The sequence below is a fragment of the Haliaeetus albicilla genome, chromosome W (genome assembly GCF_947461875.1).
Source record: "Haliaeetus albicilla chromosome W, bHalAlb1.1, whole genome shotgun sequence".
NCBI classification, from domain to species: Eukaryota; Metazoa; Chordata; class Aves; order Accipitriformes; family Accipitridae; genus Haliaeetus; species Haliaeetus albicilla.
This window is the reverse complement of record NC_091515.1, coordinates 12,389,193-12,410,932: the sequence shown is the minus strand read 5'-3', so window position 1 is coordinate 12,410,932 and position 21,740 is coordinate 12,389,193. Positions and strand designations below refer to the sequence as shown.

The following is a 21,740-nucleotide window of genomic DNA, read 5'->3' as shown; positions in this document are numbered from 1 at the left end:
ACATAAATATAAACCCCCATTGTCTAATAGTTAGTTCCCAAACCCTAAATCATGTCTAGTTATTGTTTCCCTATTTTAAATATTAACTCATGGGGGCTGTACACAGGACTTGAGCAGTTCCTTGGTTATTTCAGTCATATTATATATATTAATTGATAACATTATCAACACCTTTCTAGCTACCAATACATAGCACAGAACTATGAGGGCTGCTATGGGGAAAGTTAACTTCATCCCAGCCAGACCCAAAATTAGGCAAGATGAATCCCACCTCAAAATGTTCAACTTCACTGTCTTCCTGAAACAGGGAAGAACTGCAAGTTGTGTGAGCATGCAAACAGCTGCTGTTTTTAAGTGGCAGCCTTCACCCAACAGAATAATAATCCTGCATAGATTTCACAGGGAAGGTGAAAGGTGCCTGTGACTCCAGCCCCAGCATGGTGTAGTCTGCCCAGAGGGTGCAATGAGAGGTACGAGGCTGTTTCCTTCACCTCTGCCCCCTGGTATGGCATGGCTGGCTCCAGCTCTGACAGCTGCTGGATTTGCATTCCTCTCATATTTCCATTTCATGTTCTTTCAGGTCTTTACTCCCATTCAGCCTCACAACATACAAGCTACTAAGAGTTGCTATATGTACCTTTTAGATAGGTAAAGGTTATGCCTTATTCCCCTGAGTGCAGTGACAGGCCTGAGTGCACGCGAAAGCCAGCATCAGTATGAAGCACTGCCATGGGTACTGGACAGGCAGGTGTGATGTACCACCCTGTCACACAAACCAGCCATGCATTTCCCTGCAGGCAGGTCACTAAATGTTGACTCCCGGTATGGCTGTTTCACCTAACACCCCATGGACAAATCCACTGAAGTACTTTGGGTGGTTGCAACATGAAGAAAAAAATGAAGAGGGATTAATCCAGCAACCTTCACAGAACATTTGTTTTACACCAAGCACAAGATTTGTGGAAAAGAAAGTAAACTATGTAGGAAATAAACATTTATAGAGGAAGAAATGTTCTCAGGTATAAATTCTTTATCTTTCTTCTTAGGCTACAGTCTTCTAACGAGTTTGGAATACCAGACACACAATAGTGAAATCATCATCTGAATTAACTATATTCATGTCCGGTTTTGTCAATATTGTTTGTTCAAAGACTTGAGGACAGCAGGTTTTAGACCCTTTTGTGTGCTACTGATGTCAGATATAGAAAATCTTGTTTAAAATTAAGTTAGTTAATAATTTTCAACTTCAAACAATTTTAATGATACCTAGAGAAGCAGCCAAGATCATTCTGATCCTTTCTATTCTTCCTGATTGATGATGCATCCCTCCTGGCAGGAAAAGGAACCACTGACCCAATACAGAGCGACTTAGAGGTCAAAGTGAGGAGGGGATACCTCCTCAAATGACCACCAAAGATCACCTGAGACCCCTGCACATGCGGAGAAGCCATCTGATGTGTCATGGTTACATAATCCTATGCATATGCATTAGATAGTTTGAATATGTACTAGGTAGGAGTAGTTTAATAAATTAGATGCAATTGTTACTGTATAAAAGGGACACACCTGATGAATCTGGTGTGCTTGATTTATGGAAAGTCCACTGAGCACCCAGGTCTGAATAAAAAGCAATATGTCTCCTGATTGTGTGAGATTGGTCTATTGCACACCGGGTAACGAATCTGCTTTTAGGATACTACCTGTTAAATTTTTCTTCTGTCAATATTTGCACATGTTTAAATCAGTGGCCTAAACTCCTCCTTTTTTAGTATGCAAAGGTAATTTCTTTGTACAGGAAAGGACAGAGCAACAAGAAGTGTTCTTGTAATACCATTCTGGCAGGAAATATGGCCTGGCACAGCCATGGATAAAACCCCTGCTTTTTCAAAGAATTGTCAGGATGTTTCTGGTTATCTGATTGCTGTTCAGAGGTTAAACTGCTGGTCCCTGCAAAGATTATCCAAAGTTTGAATAGCGGCTGATTAATTGATATCTGTTTACCCAGAAAGTCCCTACAGAGTTTCTATTTTTGGCAGTCTATGTATTTGAAGACATAGGCTTGCTCAAAGCTCTCCCAGCTTATAGCTGAGAGGTCACTTCCCAGTTCTCCCTGTCCATGTTCGTCGGATGGAGAATCAGTATCCCTTAGGACCTTCCAACACCAAGGGGATCCTGTCCGTGATGCCAATTTAAATGTCATGACCCACTCAGAAGAGGAGGGTGACTCAGAGTTGCAAATCCCCAGCAGTGTGGACTAAGGTGAGACAACTCTCAAGGTCCATATACAAACATTTATTAGATTCCCACAGTGATTGATATATGTCTTAAACTAGGTTTTCTGATAATTGGTTAGGTATATAACAAATTATGGCAAGCGGTAAGGTATGCCTTGCGTTACTTAACAACTCTAAGAGAAAAGAGAAACAGAGGGAGGGGGAGAGAGATAACTGGTCCTGGTTCCAGCGTTGGTCCAGCCAATGGGGGGGTCTCTGGTTCATAAGAGCACTCTTCTGCAGATTCCCCACACAGTGGCACCTATTTTTCCCCTTGATGTTTGCCGTATCAGTCCGACCTGCTCTCCTGCTAGGGTGGCAGTTTCGTTTTGGGTTCTCCCCCCTTCCCCCAGGTGACTTGTAGCATCATTTGGGTTGAGAGATGAGTGCTGTAGTCACATATGTTTAGTGTGATCTCCATAATCTTCATTAGCATAACAAGCTTCACAAGTTGTACCAGAGCAGAACTGTCCTGTCTCCACAGGGCTTCCTCCTCCAGCCACATGCATCCTTTGCTATTCTTCCCACATGGGTAGCCTTATCAGTCCATTGAGCACAAGGCCTGCATTATTCAGTTCAGGGTACTTGGGAGTGTTTGAGACATTCCTTGGAAAGGCTCTGAGGGCCTTCACCCCCCTCCCCCCTTATCTTTACCAGGTTTCATCTCTTGCCATTGTTCATGCTTCCCTCAGGCTGCTTCTCTCAATCTCCTACAATAGGACCTCAAGGGGATTAAATAAAAAGAGAGAGACACCAGAACCATGTCCTGAGCAGAGCTCCCACAGTTAATGCTTTTTGTTTTTTCAGAGGCAATAGGAAAGGCCTGGTGCCTTTTGTACAACTCACGTCTCACTGGAAGCATGTCTGACCCTACTCCCCCATGTGCCGACTCCACAGGGAAAGCAGAACTGCTTATTTTTTGCCTTATTTCCAGCCAGGGATGCTGTCAGGACCTCACCATTTACCATTTCCTCAGTTTCCACCCTCTAAATGAGGGCCTCTGTGGGGTGGTGGGCCCCTGGGGTAAATGTTAGGTGTATCCTAAACATAATCATCTCAAAAAGGTCCCTCTGGATAACTCTGCAAACAAGAGGGGCTCTTCTCTGTGGTGTAAGGGAGGGCTGCCTCCATGGGTGGCCATTACGGGAAATGAGGAGCAGCCCAGGGCCTCCGCAAGGCTGTGCCACAGGGCTCTCCTCACCCCTGCCATTTTTTGCCTGGCTGCCCCTACCTGCAGCTGTGGAGGTGCTTGTGTTTGTCCATGCAGAGCTGCCTGTGGGCACCCACTTGGGCTCTGCCTGCCCCCTTGCTTGGCCTGTTTGCTCTATAGAGACCTCTGCCTGCCAAAACCACCCTTGCTCACTGGCCAGCTGATCAGTGCTGGCATATGATCTACAGTGGGCTGGATTGGTTGGCTTAGGCAGGAACCTCCTCCGGGTGACAGGGAAGCCTGGGGTGTTGGGCACAGGGTGAGGTGAGCTGCTGGGGGCTGAGGGCACTAGGCAGCACCACTGGCAGCCCCACAGGGCACCCCTAGGTACAAACTCCAGAGACACCCTTGAGAGGTTTCACCCTGGGGCTAAAGGATCTTATGCTCATTGACAGGCTGGAGCCGAGGCCATGCTGGCATCCCAGCATCACCACAGTGCTGAGCCAGCTCAGCTCATGGCCCAGCCAGCCCTGAGCAGGGAGGAGACGTCACCTGTCCCTTCATTGAAGGCTGGAGAATGCAACAATGAGAAGTTTAAAATTTCCTCTTTCCTTTTTGGCTTCACAGCTCAGACAAAGGGATTTGTGTGAAGTTATTCACACATGACTTTGCATGAGTAAAGCAACTTGGGGACAAAAAAAAACAAACATGAAAAGCATTCCCAAGCCTTTAAAAAGATCATACCCACTTGTAGCTGCACAAAAATAGATTTAAGCAGTTTTTCATATTCCCTATGAAAAATGACCATCAAGCCTTAGCAAGAAAGCAGAGAGGGAAAGTGGGGGTGTGTTTGTTTGTCTGCAGATAGCAAAAATAGAACAACATTTCAGTGTCTAGTCTGCCAAGAGTGATTTCTATATAACATATGATACAGGCCAGAAATCTGCTGGTCCATAGATTTCTGCAGATTATAATCAACCAATCATAATTTGTCTCAGTAGCTGATGATGGAAGATGTGTGATTCATGACCTAGCTAATCTTATTTTTAGATGTTAAGCTCTATGGCTAAAGAGTTTGTGTTGCTTAACATTGGTTCAGGGAGCAGGAACGAGATAAGCTTGGTGTCTGTTTAAAAGAATCAGCTTACTGAGAAAAACTGCAACAGATGTTCATCAGAGATCTAACCCCACTTTCTATTAAGTGAACTAAAAATATGATAATATGATAATCTATGTTTCTATAAGAACCTCTAAGGGCCAGTGACAATGTTGTGATTATTAATAATTATTTCAAGCCTGTGCTACCTGAGTACCTCAGTTAGGAGGTATTATGTGACTACAGTGAGCAAAATGTGGGCAGATTTTAGAATGGAAACCTTGGACAGAACGGGAATAGGAATCTCTTTCTGCTTCTAGAGTGGCTGGCTGGCTGACTTCCCCAGAGCACGTCTCCTGAGGCAAGATATGGATGGGCTCGAAGAATTCAGATACTGCATATCAATAATGAGGGGAAGAAAACAATGCTCAGAATCAGTCTTGTCCAATCCCCCCCTTTACTTCCTCCCTCTTCTTCATTCTCACGTTGGTTTTCACAATCAATCAGATGTAGTCATGAAGCTGGTAAATTACCTCTAGCTACAAAGGCTGACAGGCTGGCTTCATGGAAATCAGTGACAAAACTCACACTGATTTCAGAAGAACCAGAACTTCATCTGCACTGTAAAAGGCAGATTACAGATCATTAACATTGTACTGCTTTTGCAAGAGTATGAGATGAGCAGAACTGTCATTTTGGCACAAGACTATTTTGGAGCTACTCAACTACTCCATTCAGTTCAATACATAGGATGGCTGCAAGTCAGCTGAAATCATTTGATCCCCAGTTCCCTCTAATAATATGAGCATTTGAGTCTCATTTTCAAAGTAGGTGTTTTGGGTTCATGTGGCGTGGTTTTGGTAGCGGGGGAGGGGCTGCAGGGGTGGCTCCTGTGAGAAGCTGCTAGAAGCTTCCCCAGCTCCAAGTAGGACCCGCCTCTGGCCAAGGCCGAGACAATCAGCGACGGTGGTAGCACCTCTGCGATAACATATTTAAGAAAGGGAAGCTGCAGCTCAGGAAGGGATTGGAATGTGAGAGAAACACCTATGCGGACAGCAAGGTCAGTGAAGAAGGAAAGGAGGGGGAGGAGGTGCGCTGGAGGAGGTGATGCCCCTGCAGCCCATGGTGAGACGGCAGGCTGTCCCCCTGCAGCCCATGGAAGTGAACGGTGGAGTAGATGCCCACCTGCAGCCTGTGGAGGACCCTATGCCAGAGCAGTTGGATGCCCCCGAAGATGGCCATGACTCCATGGGAAAGCCCGTGCTGGAGCAGCCTGTGCCTGAAGATCAGCCCACGGAAAGGACCCATGCTGGAGAAGTTCGTGCAGAACTGTCTCCCGTGGGAGGGACCCCATGGTGGAGCAGGGGAAGAGTGAGGAGTCCTCCCCCTGAGGAGGAAGGAGCAGCAGAGACAAACATGTGATGAATTGACTGCAACCCCCATTCCCCATCCCTCTGCACCGCAGGGGGAGGAGGTAGAGATTCGGGAGTGGAGTTGAGCCGGGAAAGAGGGAGGGGTGGGGGGAAGGTGTTTTAAGATTTGGGTTTTACTTCTCAGTATCCTTGTTTTGATTTGATTGGTAGTAAATTAAATTGATTTTGTTTTTTCCCCAAGTTGAGCCTGTCTTTTGCCTGTGACCATAAGTGGTGAGTGATCCCTCCCTGTCCTTGTCTCGACCCACAAGTGTTTCTTTATATTTTCTCCTCCTCATCCCACCAGGGCTGGGAGGGGAGGAGTGAGCAAGCGGCTTCGTGGTGCTTTGTTACCAGCTGGGCTTAAACCATGACAGTAGGCCACATATAGACAGGAAGAGTTGGCCAAGGATTCTGTTAAAGAGATATCTCAGTCCTTACTGAAGCCTCAACAACTGAAATGCAGTTTCAAAACCACCTTTATTCTGTTTGAAGACTTATTACAATTTTTAAAGCAACTTAAAACCAAGACCCAGCTCCATCAACTCTATAGCTTGAACAAAATTTCAAGGAGGCACGTTTTCATTGTTGCCTTTTAATGGCAATTTGCAACCCAATTTACCCTCCACCTCCTCAAAGACCATTTTAAACCAAAGTAATCTTAATGTTTTAAAGACATTTATCAGAACAGAACTTTATTTTTAAAAACAAGAATAAAAAAAAATAGCAGCATTTTGGGCAGCTAATGCAGTCTTATTAGGACAAGTGCAATGTAATGTTACCAACTCCCACAGTCCAGTTTAGTCTGCAGTAAATACATGTTCTACATAAAATGTTGCATTTTGGAACCTTGTCCCATGGGAGGCATTGTGCTTTGAGCTGCCCATTTCTAAAGTGACCCTGAAAAAAATATCAGGATTCAGTTTCCCAACTTAATACCATGCATAGCAAAAGCACTGTGTGAAAATCAGCAGTTTTCCCCATTAGAAGCATCTGAACGTTTTCCCAAGCATTATTATTTCATTGCCAATTACAAGACAAAGCCATTTCTTTACTACAGAACAACTGACACCAAATAGAAAATTTGGAATTTGGTTTTACAGACTGCTTGACAAGATTTCTTAGATAAGTGAAGCATACAGACAAGCTTTTTTTTTTAAAACAAACAACAAAAAACAACAAAAAACACCACCACAGAAACTCAGTTTTATAACTGTATTTGGAAACATGCTGTATCCACAAAGGTCTAGTATGCATGTGTGTGTGTCTTTAAACAAAGTTAATGATATCACTTACTGAATTCAGCAAAATGATCATGTTTGGTGAAAATGCACCTATACTGGGATTTACTCATACATAAACACAGCAAGTGTGCACGCATATGCACAGATACACATCCCCAAACCTGCAAATTCAAATTTCAACTTAAGGAAGTCAGAAACTCCTAATTTTGCTTGTGGGTATTGGTTCTCTGTGTTATGTCTCATACCTTTCAAAGGCCTTGTGAAAGTGCTGCTGCAGTGCAGCATATCTCAGGGATTTAAAATAAAACAAAAAATTCCCCAAACCAAAAAAGCATACTAAAACGATTCCCACCCTTGAATCATATTACATGCAAAAACTACATGTCAGTAGAAATATAGAAAAGCACCATGTTTCTTCAGTTATATCCACGTGCTTTTCTGTATATATTAGTCTGAGATCAAAACTGGAGTGAACAATATGGTACACAAAGGACAAAAAACTCTGCAGTGAATAGGGCCTTTGACAGGACACATCTCTGTGCATTAAGGAGGGAGGGAAATGCAGAGGTCACACAATACATAAGTACCAAAGAAAACCCACTCATGCTCACTTTGAGGGCGTGATCCTTGCAAATTGCACAGATCCTGTGTAGGCAGAACTTCCCCTTAAGAAGCCCTAAGCAGTCATCCTCACAACATAGTGCTTATTTCTCATTGTTGCTTGTGCAAGAAAAGCAAGTGCCAAATTTGTGTGCACACACTATTTTTTTCTCTGCTGCAACCACAGATGAAGAGTCGTAGTACAACACAACAGGAACAAATGATATCCCATACTGGGCTAGGCATGCTAAGGATATGGCCCACTGACATAGCAGAAGTTTTCTTAATATGAGGAAAATTAGATCCAAATGCCTTAACTACCATAAAATTTCTTGAGAAATACTAAGCGAAACATCAATTCAGATTACATATATTTTGCTTAGAGAGAAAAAACCCCCACAATTTTACTCTTAAAATATTTAACATTCAAGATTCAATATATTTCCAAAGCATTAACTTGCTACAAGTGTTAAATTGTTGTATATTGAACTAATTTGTAACTTCAAGTCCAGTAGTATGACTGTCATGCTAGAGTAATTGTTGGTGCTTTTCATAGTAAAAAAACAGTTATTAGTAAACCAAGTTTACATGGTCCTACAGGCCTGAAAAGAGGATGGAATGAGGAAGGGAAGGAATGAAGACTAAACTTCTATTCAGAAAAAAATATTCAGAATAATTTTGTAAGTGGTGACTATCCTGAAACATTAATGTTGGTTGAATCTTGTTTCCTGATATAAATTCTAGTAAGAAAATACACCCATAGGAAAACAAAGACAAACCACCAAAAAAAAAAGAGCACAAAATCAAAATAAAATCAAAAGCCTTATAGCCTCAGAAATGAAGGAATAATGTAAAAAATAAAAGATAATATAAAAACTACTGGAGAGTGGCAAATTTCTTATTATTTCCAATAGCTTAATAAGCACTGCATACTTTGAATTAAAACACATGTATCTCTAAAACAGAGCTATTATGAGAAAACTCCATGGGTCTTACTCTTTTGATTGTGTGTGCAACTCCCTTTAATAGTAATGGGTTCTCCCTTTGCATCTCGGGAGAAGAATAAATTCATATCTTCCTTTAGTCAAAAGTTTTCCAAGATTTCTCTCAACTTCATTACTTTATCAATTTGCAATGTGTGAATTTCCTCAGTGGTCAGGACAGTAAATAACCATTGCAAACCATTCAGTGAATTGTCCCAGAATTCCTAATAAGTTTGCTTTAGTGGGATTCATGTATTAGTTTCCTTTAACTAAACCATAATAAGTCTCTGGTGCTTGAAATGATAGAAGTGTTCACTTTGATACTGCCTCAGCCTACAAACTTATGAAAATAAATCCAAAATGTTAAATATGAAAGCCTAATCATTTTCAAAACAGACATTTTCCAGTCTTAATTAGCTGTATGTTGTATCCAATTGTTCTGAGTAAAGGTGGGAGCTTTTTTTCACAATACTAATACAAAAAACCCAAACCTAGGCAACAGTTTAGAGAAATTTCCTTCATATGAAATGAAAATACCTTGACATGCTGACAAAAATTCTGCCACAGTAGGTCAAGAAGTCATTTATTTACTCTGAAGAGTGGATTCATTCTGAAATCCAAACTAACTACCCCAGTAAAAAATTTTCCTCTGTTTTTTCTGCAGTCACTATCAGAGAAGGATACACAATATTTCATCTTCCAAATACAAAGACAATCATGATAAAGTTCAAAATGCTTCAAGAAGCATAGCGCAGTACCGTATTCTAAAGATATCTCTGAAACAATATTGTTGGACTCAGTGATATTTTGTAATGTTCATATATTTTTATTTAATAAAGCAGCTTTGAAGCTTATCAGGCACTGCCCAACAAAATAATTAGTAAAAAAAAAAAAAAAGAACTTTTTAAACTTTGAGCTAGTAGCTCAATATTCTATACAAAGAAAATTGTAAAATATTTCAGTTTTAATTCTGAAGCCAACTCTTGTTGGCTTCCTGTACATTTTTTTTTAAAAACAAGCAACAAAATGAATAGCAAAAAATAATCATCAGGAAAAAATATTCTCAGGCAAAAGAAATAAAGAAAAAAGATGACAAGGAAACAAGAAAGAAAAACAATTAACCTGTAGATATGCTTGAGAGAAGACTACAGCCTAAAGAGTATTGCATAGCATGGTCTAAGAATTCAGCTTTCAGCAAACAGAAAAGGGAAAAGAGAAAGCAGTTTGGTATTGACAATTTCTATCAGTGATAGTCATCCAATACTATGTACATTATTATATACTGTATGTCATTGAAAGTCCTCTTTTCTTCAGTCTTAAATATATTCTTAAAACAGGAATTTTAAACGTCTAAACAAAACACTTCCTGGCAATTCACTATTACAATTCCTCTGAACAACATACTGTAACTGAAGCCCTTTTAAAGTGACCCTTAGAAACGACAGTGCCATTCTGCTACATATCATTCACCAGAAACCAAAAAATCCAGAGTGCTGCGTGTCTGGATCCACTGAGTGCAGCAACACCAAATCCAAGCCAGGTTATGACCAAGAAATTCCAATAACTGAATGACAAAGACTTCTTACACCTTGTGTCTGGAGAATCCAACGTTCTATCCGGTAAAGCTTTAGAAGTGGTTGTAAACAAGCACCATGGTTAAAGGCCTCTATGTCCCTGCAGGGAGATCAGGTTAGGATTTCTCTCTCTTGTTTTTCTTTTCTTAATTAAAAAAAAAAGCACTTCAGACTAGAAATATACATTCACAGCTTAATACTGTGATCTCTCCAACTGCAGTTGTGAAGGAAAGCTCTAGTCCCATCTGAAGACAGATAGCTTTGATACTGCAGCTCAAATTCTTGAGTAAGGCTGAAAGGAGCCTTCTCTCTCCAAAGGCCTCAATGTTGTCAAATCTTTTCTTTAGAAAAAAACCAAACAACCCAGAGTATTAAGATCTTCATCGCCTCTGCTGTGCATATACTGGGTAGGCTAGTGTGACATTGAGAGAGTCATTGTGCTGCACGAGTGATGTGTGTTGATAATGTAGCACCAGTTCTTTGAGTGAGTTGTACAAGTTATATGGCTCTGCAAATCCATACCCAGTAGGTGTTTTGTTTATCACACAGTGCTTTACTTCTCTATCCACCCTAAAGAGGGGAAAAAAAAAACAACCAACCAATTTTTACTTTGTCAGTACAGTAAAGTTAAGCTAGAAAATATGGTATTGGCAATAAATCTTAAAGTGCTAGTCACTACATAGAATTCCTGTCTTCTGTGGTGGGATAATGGTAAAAGCCTAGGTTTAACCCAAATTCCCAGATGTTGTGTTAGCTTAGGGAGGCAGGAGATAGGCAGGACTTAGCAGCTGCACATAAAGGAGTGCATCCATGCTCTGGTTTCCCTTCTTCTCCATGAGGCTCATCTGTGGGAGTGGCACAGGTTTGAGCTGTGTAGGAAATGGAGCAGCAATAAGGATGGCCTCAGAACTTGTTGGTCTGCTTCTAAGCCCAAAGATCCAATGGGATCCATGCATATGCAAGTGTCTATCTGCCCCTGGCTCAAGGTAGGTGCCTCAAATGTTGGTTACATCATTCACAAATTAGGGTACATACACAACAGAGCAGGCATAGCAGCCTTGTTTGCTGCTCTCTCGAACAAGGAATGTTCCATCTTGCTTTCCCCGCAGCAGATTTTCAGCTTGGCTTCTATTGATATTTCCCACATTCCACATTCTCTCATCATGATGGGGCAAGTCCTCATCATCTTCTACCATAGAGTACTGGCTGTTGAAATAGGACAAAATGTGTTTGTGAAACACATTGCAGAGCAAAATCCATGAATTAAGTAGTCCTCCTTTCATATTACTTGAAAAAAACAAAAAAAGTCAGTGGTTAGTAGGATGCATCCCTGGTAAAACTAGGGATGTAAACCATGTAATACCGCAACATTTCAACCACTGAATAAAAATAAAAGTTCTGGTCCTTGTTTCTTTTTAAAAGACTCATGTAAACCTGAAGAAGGATATAAAAGGATGCTGTGTTATCTTTCAGAATCTGCTGCAAGCACTTCAGTACTTCTACTGTTGCTCACTGTTTTGGTAAATAGCAAGCCCAACGAAATCAATACCCTCTGAGTCATCTTCATTTCCAAAGATCAGAACACTTGGTCAGCAGTGAAAAATCATGCAATGTATTGACTACAGCTGCTGCTTGGGAAAGCTATGAGCAGTCGTGTAGACAGACAGGTTAATTATTCATAGTGGTAGATGGCTTTGTGGAAAGGGTGGAATAGTAGAGTGCTCTCTCTCTCCTTATAACCAGATTATGAGAAGAGCATATAATAGAGGGCCTTCTCTACCAAAACAGCCACCAACTATAAAGCTGATTCAGAGTTATATAGAACCCTCTGAGCTAAAGCCCACCATGAAAGAAGATGTCTCTGGTTCAGCTGTGTGGACACCACTTTGATATTCTGCAGTTCCAGAGCTCCCCACTTGCCCAGCAGCTTGCACTGGTGGGCCCTGCCTCTCCTGCTCAGCTTGCAATCAGTCTGTGTTTGGCTAGTGTATTTATTCTTTCAGTAATAGGTTTTAAATCAGTTTTCCTTGCTATAAGAAAACATGACTTCTCACTCATCCACAGTTCTGTCTTTCTGAAGATTATCAAAGTAGTCTACAGAAATCAGCAATCTCACACAGAACACACAGAATTCAATTTTTCAGAAAGAAGGGTGCTTTTGTTTCAGATGACACTCTCTCTAGCTCCCTTATCCCATCGTACTCCTTTGTCCTGCAAGATACTCAAATGCATTCAGCAGTGGCTCTATTTTCAACCAGCACCTAGAGAAAGGGATTTCTATTTTTACTGCTGCTCATTATACTGATTTTTTTCTGCTTTACAACTATAGAAAAAAGTCATATTCTGAAAGTTTAATTTTTCAGCAGAAACCTGAGCACTTACTTACCAGACTCGCTGGCAAGGAGAGTCACAGAGTGAGAGAAAAAGAAGATTTTCTTTAAATAGTTTCACTTACTATTTCGATGCTACGTTAAAACCATGACCTGGCATTGTTCTTTACCATTTAACTGACGGGAGTACCACTGGAAACAGGTGTCTACATATTCTCCATCATATCATCTTTGAGCTGTGCTAAGACTGAGTAAACAACATGGCTTTAAAATGTGCATGCCATTTTTATCCCCTGCTTCTACCAATGCAGCCACAGCAGAGATGCACAATTTGCAGGATAACAGTAGGAGACTCAGTAAACCAAGCCAAATTAAAATAGACTACTAATGTGGAAAAAGCTAGAGCGTAAATCCACAAAACAGTCATTGTCCATGTGCTGCTTTTGCTAAATGTTCAGCCAGGCAGTGTAAAAGGTACGTACAGGAAACTACATCAGCAGAAAATGTTAATATGAATATTACTTAGACAACTTTGTTTTTCTATTTGTTCATTCTTCACTGTTACTACACTTTTGATATGATTTTGTGGCTTGCTTTTGTTTAAATTTGGTCTACATTTGCACCACCTGGGTGCTTTTTGCTTTTTTCCCAGGAATGAAGTGAAACATATTCAGTAGCCAAGCCCCAGTCAGAACCTATACTAAACTGAATTGCTGAAATGACAGAATACTATCCTGCCATTTCCCAGAAAAATTAACCAGACCACACAACCAGAGATGGACCATTCTTCAGCATACACAATTTTATCATCTCCAATAGCAATGTGATATATCGATGTGGGTACCACTATACTAGATAGCACCATGGTATCAACGCTTGAAATTTGGAAACAGCCTAAGAGACTTTCTGAACAATTTATCTATCCATATGACATCTCTCCAAGATACTAACGCCTTATGATCTTCATTTTGCTGGTAAGAATAAAGACATAGGTTAAATTCCAGTGCTTTGCTATATATAATAACTTGATTATGCGCTTTCCTGAATAATGGCAGAGTAGTGGGTGAGACAGACTTTTCTAATACTTGCAATATGTAGGCTGCCATGTGTTAACAGTGTGCACTGTTACTGGAGAGCTAAGCTTGAGATTTCTTCTGTGTGGTCCTGGAATTAAATATGCTTTATCTCACTTTTGTGTAAGATGACTTGAAATACAAGTAATATTTAAATCTTTTAATACTCACTCTTCTGTATTTTCATTTCCAAGCCATTCATTTAGCTTCTTTTGCCGAACACCTTTTTGAGTCAGCCACCTGGACAATAATTGCAAATAAAATTGTTAGTCACAGAAGTTGGATGCTAATTAAAAAAAAAACTTTTAAAAAAAGTTTTGCTAATTAATAATGATACTCACATCAAGTACTGATCTCTTGTCTTCCTCAGCTGTATGAGGTCTGGCTTAATGCTGTTCATACGCTTGTCTATCTCTCTATATTCAGCTGCTTGCTTCTTTAAATCCTCTTCTAATCTACGCCTGCTGTCCACAATTTCACTTATTCGAGACTTTAGTTTTTCATAGTTGTGCATAATTCTGAATGGAATAATGTGGTAGGTTATACTTTGATGAAGTCTTATTCATGACTTTATATCCGCTATTTTCTCATGTAGACATTTAAGAGAACAGATTATTTCTCTAGATATAGGTACACGCTTTGCAAGTTCACATCTACCCCATTTGAGGCTTGCTGTGCTTACAATTGAACAGCTTTAAACTTGCCAACTTGCTTTAGTTTTAGGCAGATCTATATTTGGCATTGTCTCTTTCTTCAAAATCATACAATTTGAAATATAAACACTGACCTTTGTATTTCTCTTTCATTTCCTTCGCGTTTAAATTTTTCAATGTATTCCTTACTGTATCTTTCTTGCGTCTGGCACTGTTCTTCAAATATTTTTATTGTTTCATTAAATGCTTCAATAGCTGTTCTTTTCATTTGAATTTCCTGAAAATAAAATAATTGTTATTACAGTGGTTATCAGAGGGGATGATTTATCGGCTTGTATCACAGAAACACTTCAGTATGTTGTAATAGAATGACTTCAATATCCCTTTACCAGAATACATTCTCTCTGCAGAGCCTTACAAAACAGAGAAAACAGGCCTATACAAAAGGCTACCATGATGAGGCTTTCCACAATGAGGTTTTCCAAGAAAGAAAAACTGCCAAAGAGCTAGCTACAATCTTTGTTTTGTATAAATAAGTTTTATTTGTGATGATTAGAGCCTTATGGTAATGCACTTTGCCCTTTGTACCAACTAATGTCCTTAGAAGTACATCTGGCTTTCTGAAATAAAGGTATAAGATATTGGGCTGGACAGGTCTATCCTCCTGCCCCTACATAGCTAGTCGGTAGCTAAGTATTTTAAGTTCAAGTTGCCTGCACTCCTCGACCTTTCTTCAATTATTTTGAGGCGTATTTCCTGAACATTTTAAGAAGCAGTCTTGATTCTGGAGCTGTAAAACAGCACTAATTCACTGGCACTTCAAGACTTGTCTAATAGTTTATTAGGATGTAAGAAGGATAGAGGCAGCTTTTCATTCCTGCACTGTATCTACACATCATCACTCCACCCTGCATAGGTGAAAAGAGACCCTTAACAAACTAGTAATAAAATACAATGCTTCCCTGCAGATGTGTCTTGAAAACCTTAACTCAACTTGATGAGGTCAGTATACAGAAGTGTTGGTAAATCAAGACAGTTCTGTGCTTGCTTTGGATGCAGGTGTCAGACTTGAGCACAGGGTTAGGTTACAGGTGGTGACTATTCAAATGAGTAAGCAATTCTACTATACTGAGCGAGCACATCAGATACGTTTCTTCTTTTGGGCAATGGTAGTGGTGGTGGAAGGGAGTAATATTCTTCTAAATATACAGAAGTCTTCCACTCTCCCTTTGGTTTCACATCTAGCTCACCTGAGATGTTCTTGTGTAGTCTTCATAGAGTCTGTCATATTCTCGGCTTTTTTCTTGAAACTGGGTATTATATTCATGTAATTTCTTTCCCACTGCTTCGATGCTATCCTCTTTTACAACTTGATCCTGGATTGATGAGCAGGAGGAAAGATATTCCGTAAAGAAAAAATTATATTGCACAGATTTTCAGCATAAAACTGCTTAAAAATGACCAGATAGTTACATAGTAAATGTGACTTCTCTTCTATCAATATGGAGATATGATATACTATATGCATAATATGCAAATTAGAAATAAAATTAATGACAAAAAGCAATTTTGCATTGCAAGTGTTCAGCTTTATACTGAAAATTATATATTTCATCATTAATGAGTGGGATATTTATTAACATAAGTTTATTTCTTAATAATATATCTGCAGTATTTAAAGTTTTAATTATTTATATGTAAATTGTGGAGTTGCTTTTAAACAAAAACATCCATTTTTATACACACTTTATTTTTTCAAATATTAACAGAGCTGAAGATCTTCATGATAAATTACTCCTCGGTCTGCAGTAACTTCTCTGTATTTAAGTGTAACACAAAGAAAATAGACCAAATTACCTGCTGGTATTTAGATACTGGATACAGTAATTTTACATCCAATTTAGGATTATACTGGGCTAGAGATTCATTCCGGTAGTGGTTTATTAGCTCGACCACAGAGTTGAAAGTTAATGGGTCAGAAAAGCCGTATTTCCCATCTCGGTGAAATATTTTGATTAATTTGTTATTTCCTCCTTTCCTGCAAATAAAGTTTGTTTAAAAGTTAGGCATACTTCAAATACTATTTCCTAAGGAACACTGCATTTTAAATGCAGTATTGCATTTTACTGTCAAGTATTATAGACCTAGTGTAATTAGCTTACCTTAGTGTAAGTGTGTAGTCCCCATGCATTTTGGTTGAAGCATCTCGTACCAAAAAAGTACCATCAGCAGTGTCTCGAAGCTTCTCATTTACTTCTTCTCTAAAATGAAAGCAAAAGTAACCAATCATTTCAGCTACTTTTCACTCATTTACCTTCTCACTGTGCTCTAAATTATTCTGGTTTAAAATAACTTTTTTTTATAAGCCTTCTTGATCTCCATATTAATACATACAGTTATTTAATTGCTTATTTAACATTACTAGAGAACAACTGGGACATAAAAATGGTATATTCTAGGTCCTCTCACTGCTGGAATAAAGTTATATTCATGCAAAGGTCTTTCTGCTTGTTCATACAAGCCTGCGCAACTGGAGCAGCCAGTGCTGGTCTAATGCACCTATATATAGTACAGTTAAAAATGTTGCTAATATATGACACTTGTTAGTCTGGTTTGTTAACTATTGTGCCTACAGTTGAGGTTCTGGATGAAAGACAAAAAGAAAATACTTATTTCTTGGTGTTGTCCTTTCATGCTAGCATTTCATATAACTGTCAAAATAACAGAACAATCACCAAACCATTTCACGTATTACATTCTAACTGCCAGTAACTTTTTAGTCATGTTTGGAATAAAACCAACTGTAATATGTTTGTGTTGGAAAATATCCTAAAAATGTCTCTTAGAACTGTAATTTTTCTATACTTAAGAAGAATACATATACACAGAATAACAGCAAGAACATAAAGCCAAACATAAGAAATACATGTCTTGAGCTGATTTACCTTGAGATATCTCCCCAGTACCATTCAGCATCTTGTAATGACATGTTGTTATTCATGCTGTTGTTAGTTAAAGTATTAGGTTTTGGTGGCTTAGGAGGCAGTGCTGCAGATGAAGGGGGAAAAAGTTGAATAGAACTCATTGAAAACCTGACCATATATTCCTTGAAATTGCACATTATTACATGAATGAGAAAAAAAAATAGTTACAAAATAGAGTTTTCCATCACTAACAGTCTTTAAAAGACATTGGAGGAATCAAGATATTTTTACTGAAAACAATATAATTAAACAAGAAAGATGTACTGTTTCAAAACAGTATGTTAGTCTTGCAATAATATATTTTAAGCAAAATATAACACCATACTCATCTCCTCCCCCTGTGAAGAAAGCATTTGAGAAAAAAAAATTCTGAAGTTTGTTTTTACTTTCTTCCACTATCTTCAGGTGAATATAAATAATAAAACATGTAAATTTTTTTTTTCTCCTACATAATGATCTTAGAGGAACGTTGCTGCTTCCTCACCTAGAAGCTGAGTAACAAAAGATGCAAACCCACAGCAATACTGTTTATTTTAAGAAGAAGAATTGGGATTCTGTGATCCTCAGCATTCTGTGTGATGATTTGCCAAAAAACACCTTAAGAAACCCATCTGTGACCCAAATATCCCTTGTGTTAATCTTAGTATTCTACAGAATAAATTGTGTTCCAAATGCCAGGACTGATTAAAAACCATATCCCCCTTTTCTCAATGTCAAAGCTGCATACATATACCAGTGGGTGCCAGAGAAGATACTGCAGCACTCCTGACTTAGTAGCAAGGGGGAATTGGAATCAGGATTAAAAATCAACCCAGCTCTTCTAGTTCTCCAGTAAGTACAACATTCCTTATGAACATCTCTGTATATTATGACCGGCTACAAAAGATGATGTTTTTAAAGTTGCAATGAATATCAAGAAAGCATTTTTTATATGATATGAAAAAATTATGCGATATCAGGTATTCAATTAATATTACTAGATTTTAAAATCTGTTTTTCCTCAAACAATCCAAAGCAATGATTTGTAATCACTGTTTCAGGAAATAAAAGTGTTATTACAGCATTTCCTTTAGTCACAGTGTGGAACAGAGATAGCAAAAATAATAATAAAAGAAATGCAAAATTTTTATGATATAAATAGCAGAGCTAGAACTACATCTGACAGAATAAAATCAAAACAGAAACAGGTCAATTCAGTAAAAATTCAATTAAGTAAGCAGACAGGTATTTCTACAGGTTATGATTCTAATTACTATAACCGTGCACTAAACCACAATTTAATTCTAATTTATGGAAAAAAGGAAAAAAAGAAAAACTGTATCAATGACAAAGTAAAGAAATCCTACATATCCACTAAGAATTTTTCAGCAGCTATCGTAAAGAACAAAATGAATTAAGTCTTCCATAATAAGACTGCAGTTTTACCTGGTAGATCCATTTCTATGTAAAACATCAAGTCTGTGCCACAACTTATATCTGTCTTAGGATATTCTATATCCAGTTCTTCCATATTCCAAACAGTATTGTACATTTGTATGAGTTTCACTGAGTAAGCTCAGATACAAGAAAAGTATCAGGCTCCCTTTGTAATGGTGTCTTGGAATTAATTTTAAAACCTATAAGGGGCTGCACTGTAACCTATTACATCATAATCCTCAGCCAATCATGTCAAAAGAATGTCACCAGACCATTCCTGTTTCATCATTTTGTTCTACATTAATCTTAAAACATTTTTAGTTTCTGAAAGAATCTACATTTAGCAGAACTGCAATATAAACCTAGTATTACAAAGAAAAGGACTGAGTGAGCTCTCCTCACCCGCATTCCCAGTTCATTTTCCTGACTCTGCAGCATGGTACAGTCCAATCCTGGCAGGATGACAAAAGGCTGATATGCTGCAGCACGTAGCTCTTACACACATGCGCACACGACACATGCACACTCACACACAGGGCAGCTCCCTTTAGAGGTAGATCAGTCACTTCTTGGTTTCATTCTCCTACTCACTCTCCTACTCAGACACCTGAAGTTTACCATTTAAAAAGCTAAAAAGGCTTGTGGACCTACTGTACATATTAAAGATGTGGAAGGGAAAAAGAGCATTACTCCGTGTGTGTGTATCTATTACACACATACATACACACACAGAGACATATATCTCCACATAATGAAATATGGATTATGTTTTTAAACCGTACAGATTTCTATAATTTTAATGGACACACAGGTCTGATATACTTGATATTATTATATAAAATGTGCTTACTGCAGAGATGCCTTCCCTCCCTTATCATTTTGTAATAAAATACAATTCCAATCGATCTGGATTAACTAATTTTGAAATCTAAAAATCAAATATTGTAAACTTACATTCAGCAGATTTTCCTAGACCATGGAAGAAAGTCAAAACTGAGAAAGATCTTGAAAAATGATTTTGCTGAACATAAAAAGCCAGTCTGTCAGGATACAAGATTTAGTCTGCCTTTTCACACTGTTTCTCTACCCTGTTCTCATTGAGATATTTATCAAGTTAATTGTGTTTAAAAGCAAGAGTCCTTGTCAGTGTCTTCTTCCTCACTTGACATTATGTCATTAATATTCTCCTACCATTTAGAAATATTCCTTCTTAACTCCCCCCCCATCGCTGACTGTAACTCTCTCAGACCTCTTGGAAGAAACATGTACAGAATAGACGATTAATTCCAGAGCAGAATGCTATGTAAAGCAATCCAAATGCTTTATACTCACTATAATCTATGGGGGCAGAAAACCAGATACCAAAAATAACCACAACAAAGAGTAGCTGTAGCAACTATCTCTGCCTACATCATAAGAAATCCTGGTGCAGCTGAAGTGTGCTCTCTCTCACAAATACTCATTAAAAAAATTAACACAGTTTGTATCCTTCCCAAATATTTCACACACATCTACCCTCCCTCTGTGCCCCTCATCAGCTCACCCCCTTTAGACTAGTATTAACATATAAGAACATGTCTGGAGTACCAAGAGCTACCAAAAAATGCATGTTAACAAGCTTAAATTAATTTTGAAGTACCTGGTAATCAGTTATAGCAAAATACTTCCACAAGGTGATGAAGAAAATACATACAGAAATTAAAAATCACTTACTTTGTAAATTATGCATCGCAAATGCTCGCCCTTGTAATACAGCCTGAAAATACAATCCAATAATCTGAAAAATTAATTGGTTTCCTCTTATAAAAATCTTGCTTAAAAAAAACAAAACAACTCCTTTTAATAGGAAGCTTCTCTGAAGCAACTAAGCAAAAAAAAAAATTCTGAAAAAGAGATTGCTCTGCTTTCCAACCAACATTCCATAAAAATCTCTAAAAAAGCGGTAACATGCAGTGAGAAAATCCAAGCCACCTCTCTCTTCTTAACTGCTTAAAGCTCTGTGCTGTGCAGAAGGTATCCACTTACTCTGGTTCATCACTAAAAAGTGAACCTGACTTTAGTACTGTAAAAGGAAAAAAAACCAAAACCACCACCCTCGGTAGCTTGCACATCTCTCAGATAAAGATCTCAGTTTCATGATTAACTTGGGCAAGTTCACATATTTGCTGAGCATGGGATTTCAGGTGGGGGAGGGGGAAGCCAGATTCAAAGTTGTCATCAGCTAACAAGTGTCCAATGCAGGGCTAACTTTCTCATTTTAGCTAAGTAAATGAGACCATTGTAAGAGGCTATCACTGGCTGCTGAGTGCAATATTAAAGTCAAGAAAAGCACCATGAACAGCCAAATACAGGCTAACTAACTTACTGAAAAAAACCCAAAACAACCCAGAATCAAAATCTTCCTTGAAAAGAGCTGTATCCCTCAGAGCAGCCATGTACAAGCAAAATAGCGTGCTTGCAAGCACAGCATCACCTCCTACACGCTCATGCTGGATCACAAATACAGGTGTTGCTTGAAGATCCCTTAGCATGAAGCTGTGAGGCATTTTATCCATTTTCCATAAACTGAAAGTAGTAGAAAAAACACCTGTCAGTATCCATGGTGTTTTCCAGTATGTCAGGGTTGTTGATTTCTTGGGCAGGCAGGTGGGAAAAGGGACTGTACAGAGAGGGAACAGTTTAGATTAAATATATTTTCCTTGCCTTAGTGTTTGGTGGAGATCAGACTTGCTAAAGGAACAGAACAGCAACTGAAGAGCCTGCTCCCCTTTGCCTACAGAGGTTAACTTCTTTGCCAGCTATACTTTTACAAGGAAATAAATCCAAAATGAAAGGAGAAGCAGACCACAAGATTTAATTCAGAGAAAGAAGAGAAGGGGATTAATATTTTCCTCCCACTTGTTGGAAACAGTGAGAACTTCCAGTAGTTGTGTTCCTTGAGATCAGCTTGTG

At 38.9% G+C, this 21,740-nt stretch overlaps 1 protein-coding gene and 1 long non-coding RNA gene across 6 annotated transcripts in view; one reads left to right on the top strand and one right to left on the bottom strand.

The window, feature by feature from the left end:
• Positions 1 to 21,740, top strand: part of LOC138683278 (uncharacterized) — a 260,146-nt gene that overhangs the window by 80,997 nt on the left and 157,409 nt on the right. The window lies entirely within an intron of this gene.
• LOC138681753 (phosphatidylinositol 3-kinase regulatory subunit alpha-like) overlaps positions 6,393 to 21,740 on the bottom strand; it is a 106,860-nt gene continuing 91,512 nt past the window's right edge. For 4 of the 5 annotated variants that reach the window (XM_069774849.1, XM_069774850.1, XM_069774851.1 and 1 more), the window contains 9 exons: positions 17,334 to 17,436; positions 16,551 to 16,649; positions 16,246 to 16,426; positions 15,639 to 15,764; positions 14,523 to 14,665; positions 14,077 to 14,253; positions 13,907 to 13,975; positions 11,368 to 11,538; positions 6,393 to 10,902 (listed from right to left, as the gene is read on the bottom strand). In XM_069774849.1, coding sequence (XP_069630950.1) covers positions 10,713 to 10,902; positions 11,368 to 11,538; positions 13,907 to 13,975; positions 14,077 to 14,253; positions 14,523 to 14,665; positions 15,639 to 15,764; positions 16,246 to 16,426; positions 16,551 to 16,649; positions 17,334 to 17,436 — 1,259 coding nt within the window. In that variant the 3' untranslated portion in view covers positions 6,393 to 10,712. Of the gene's footprint in view, positions 10,903 to 11,367; positions 11,539 to 13,906; positions 13,976 to 14,076; positions 14,254 to 14,522; positions 14,666 to 15,638; positions 15,765 to 16,245; positions 16,427 to 16,550; positions 16,650 to 17,333; positions 17,437 to 18,797; positions 18,966 to 21,740 lie in introns of those variants that run through there. The other variant, XM_069774854.1, reaches the window with a different exon arrangement.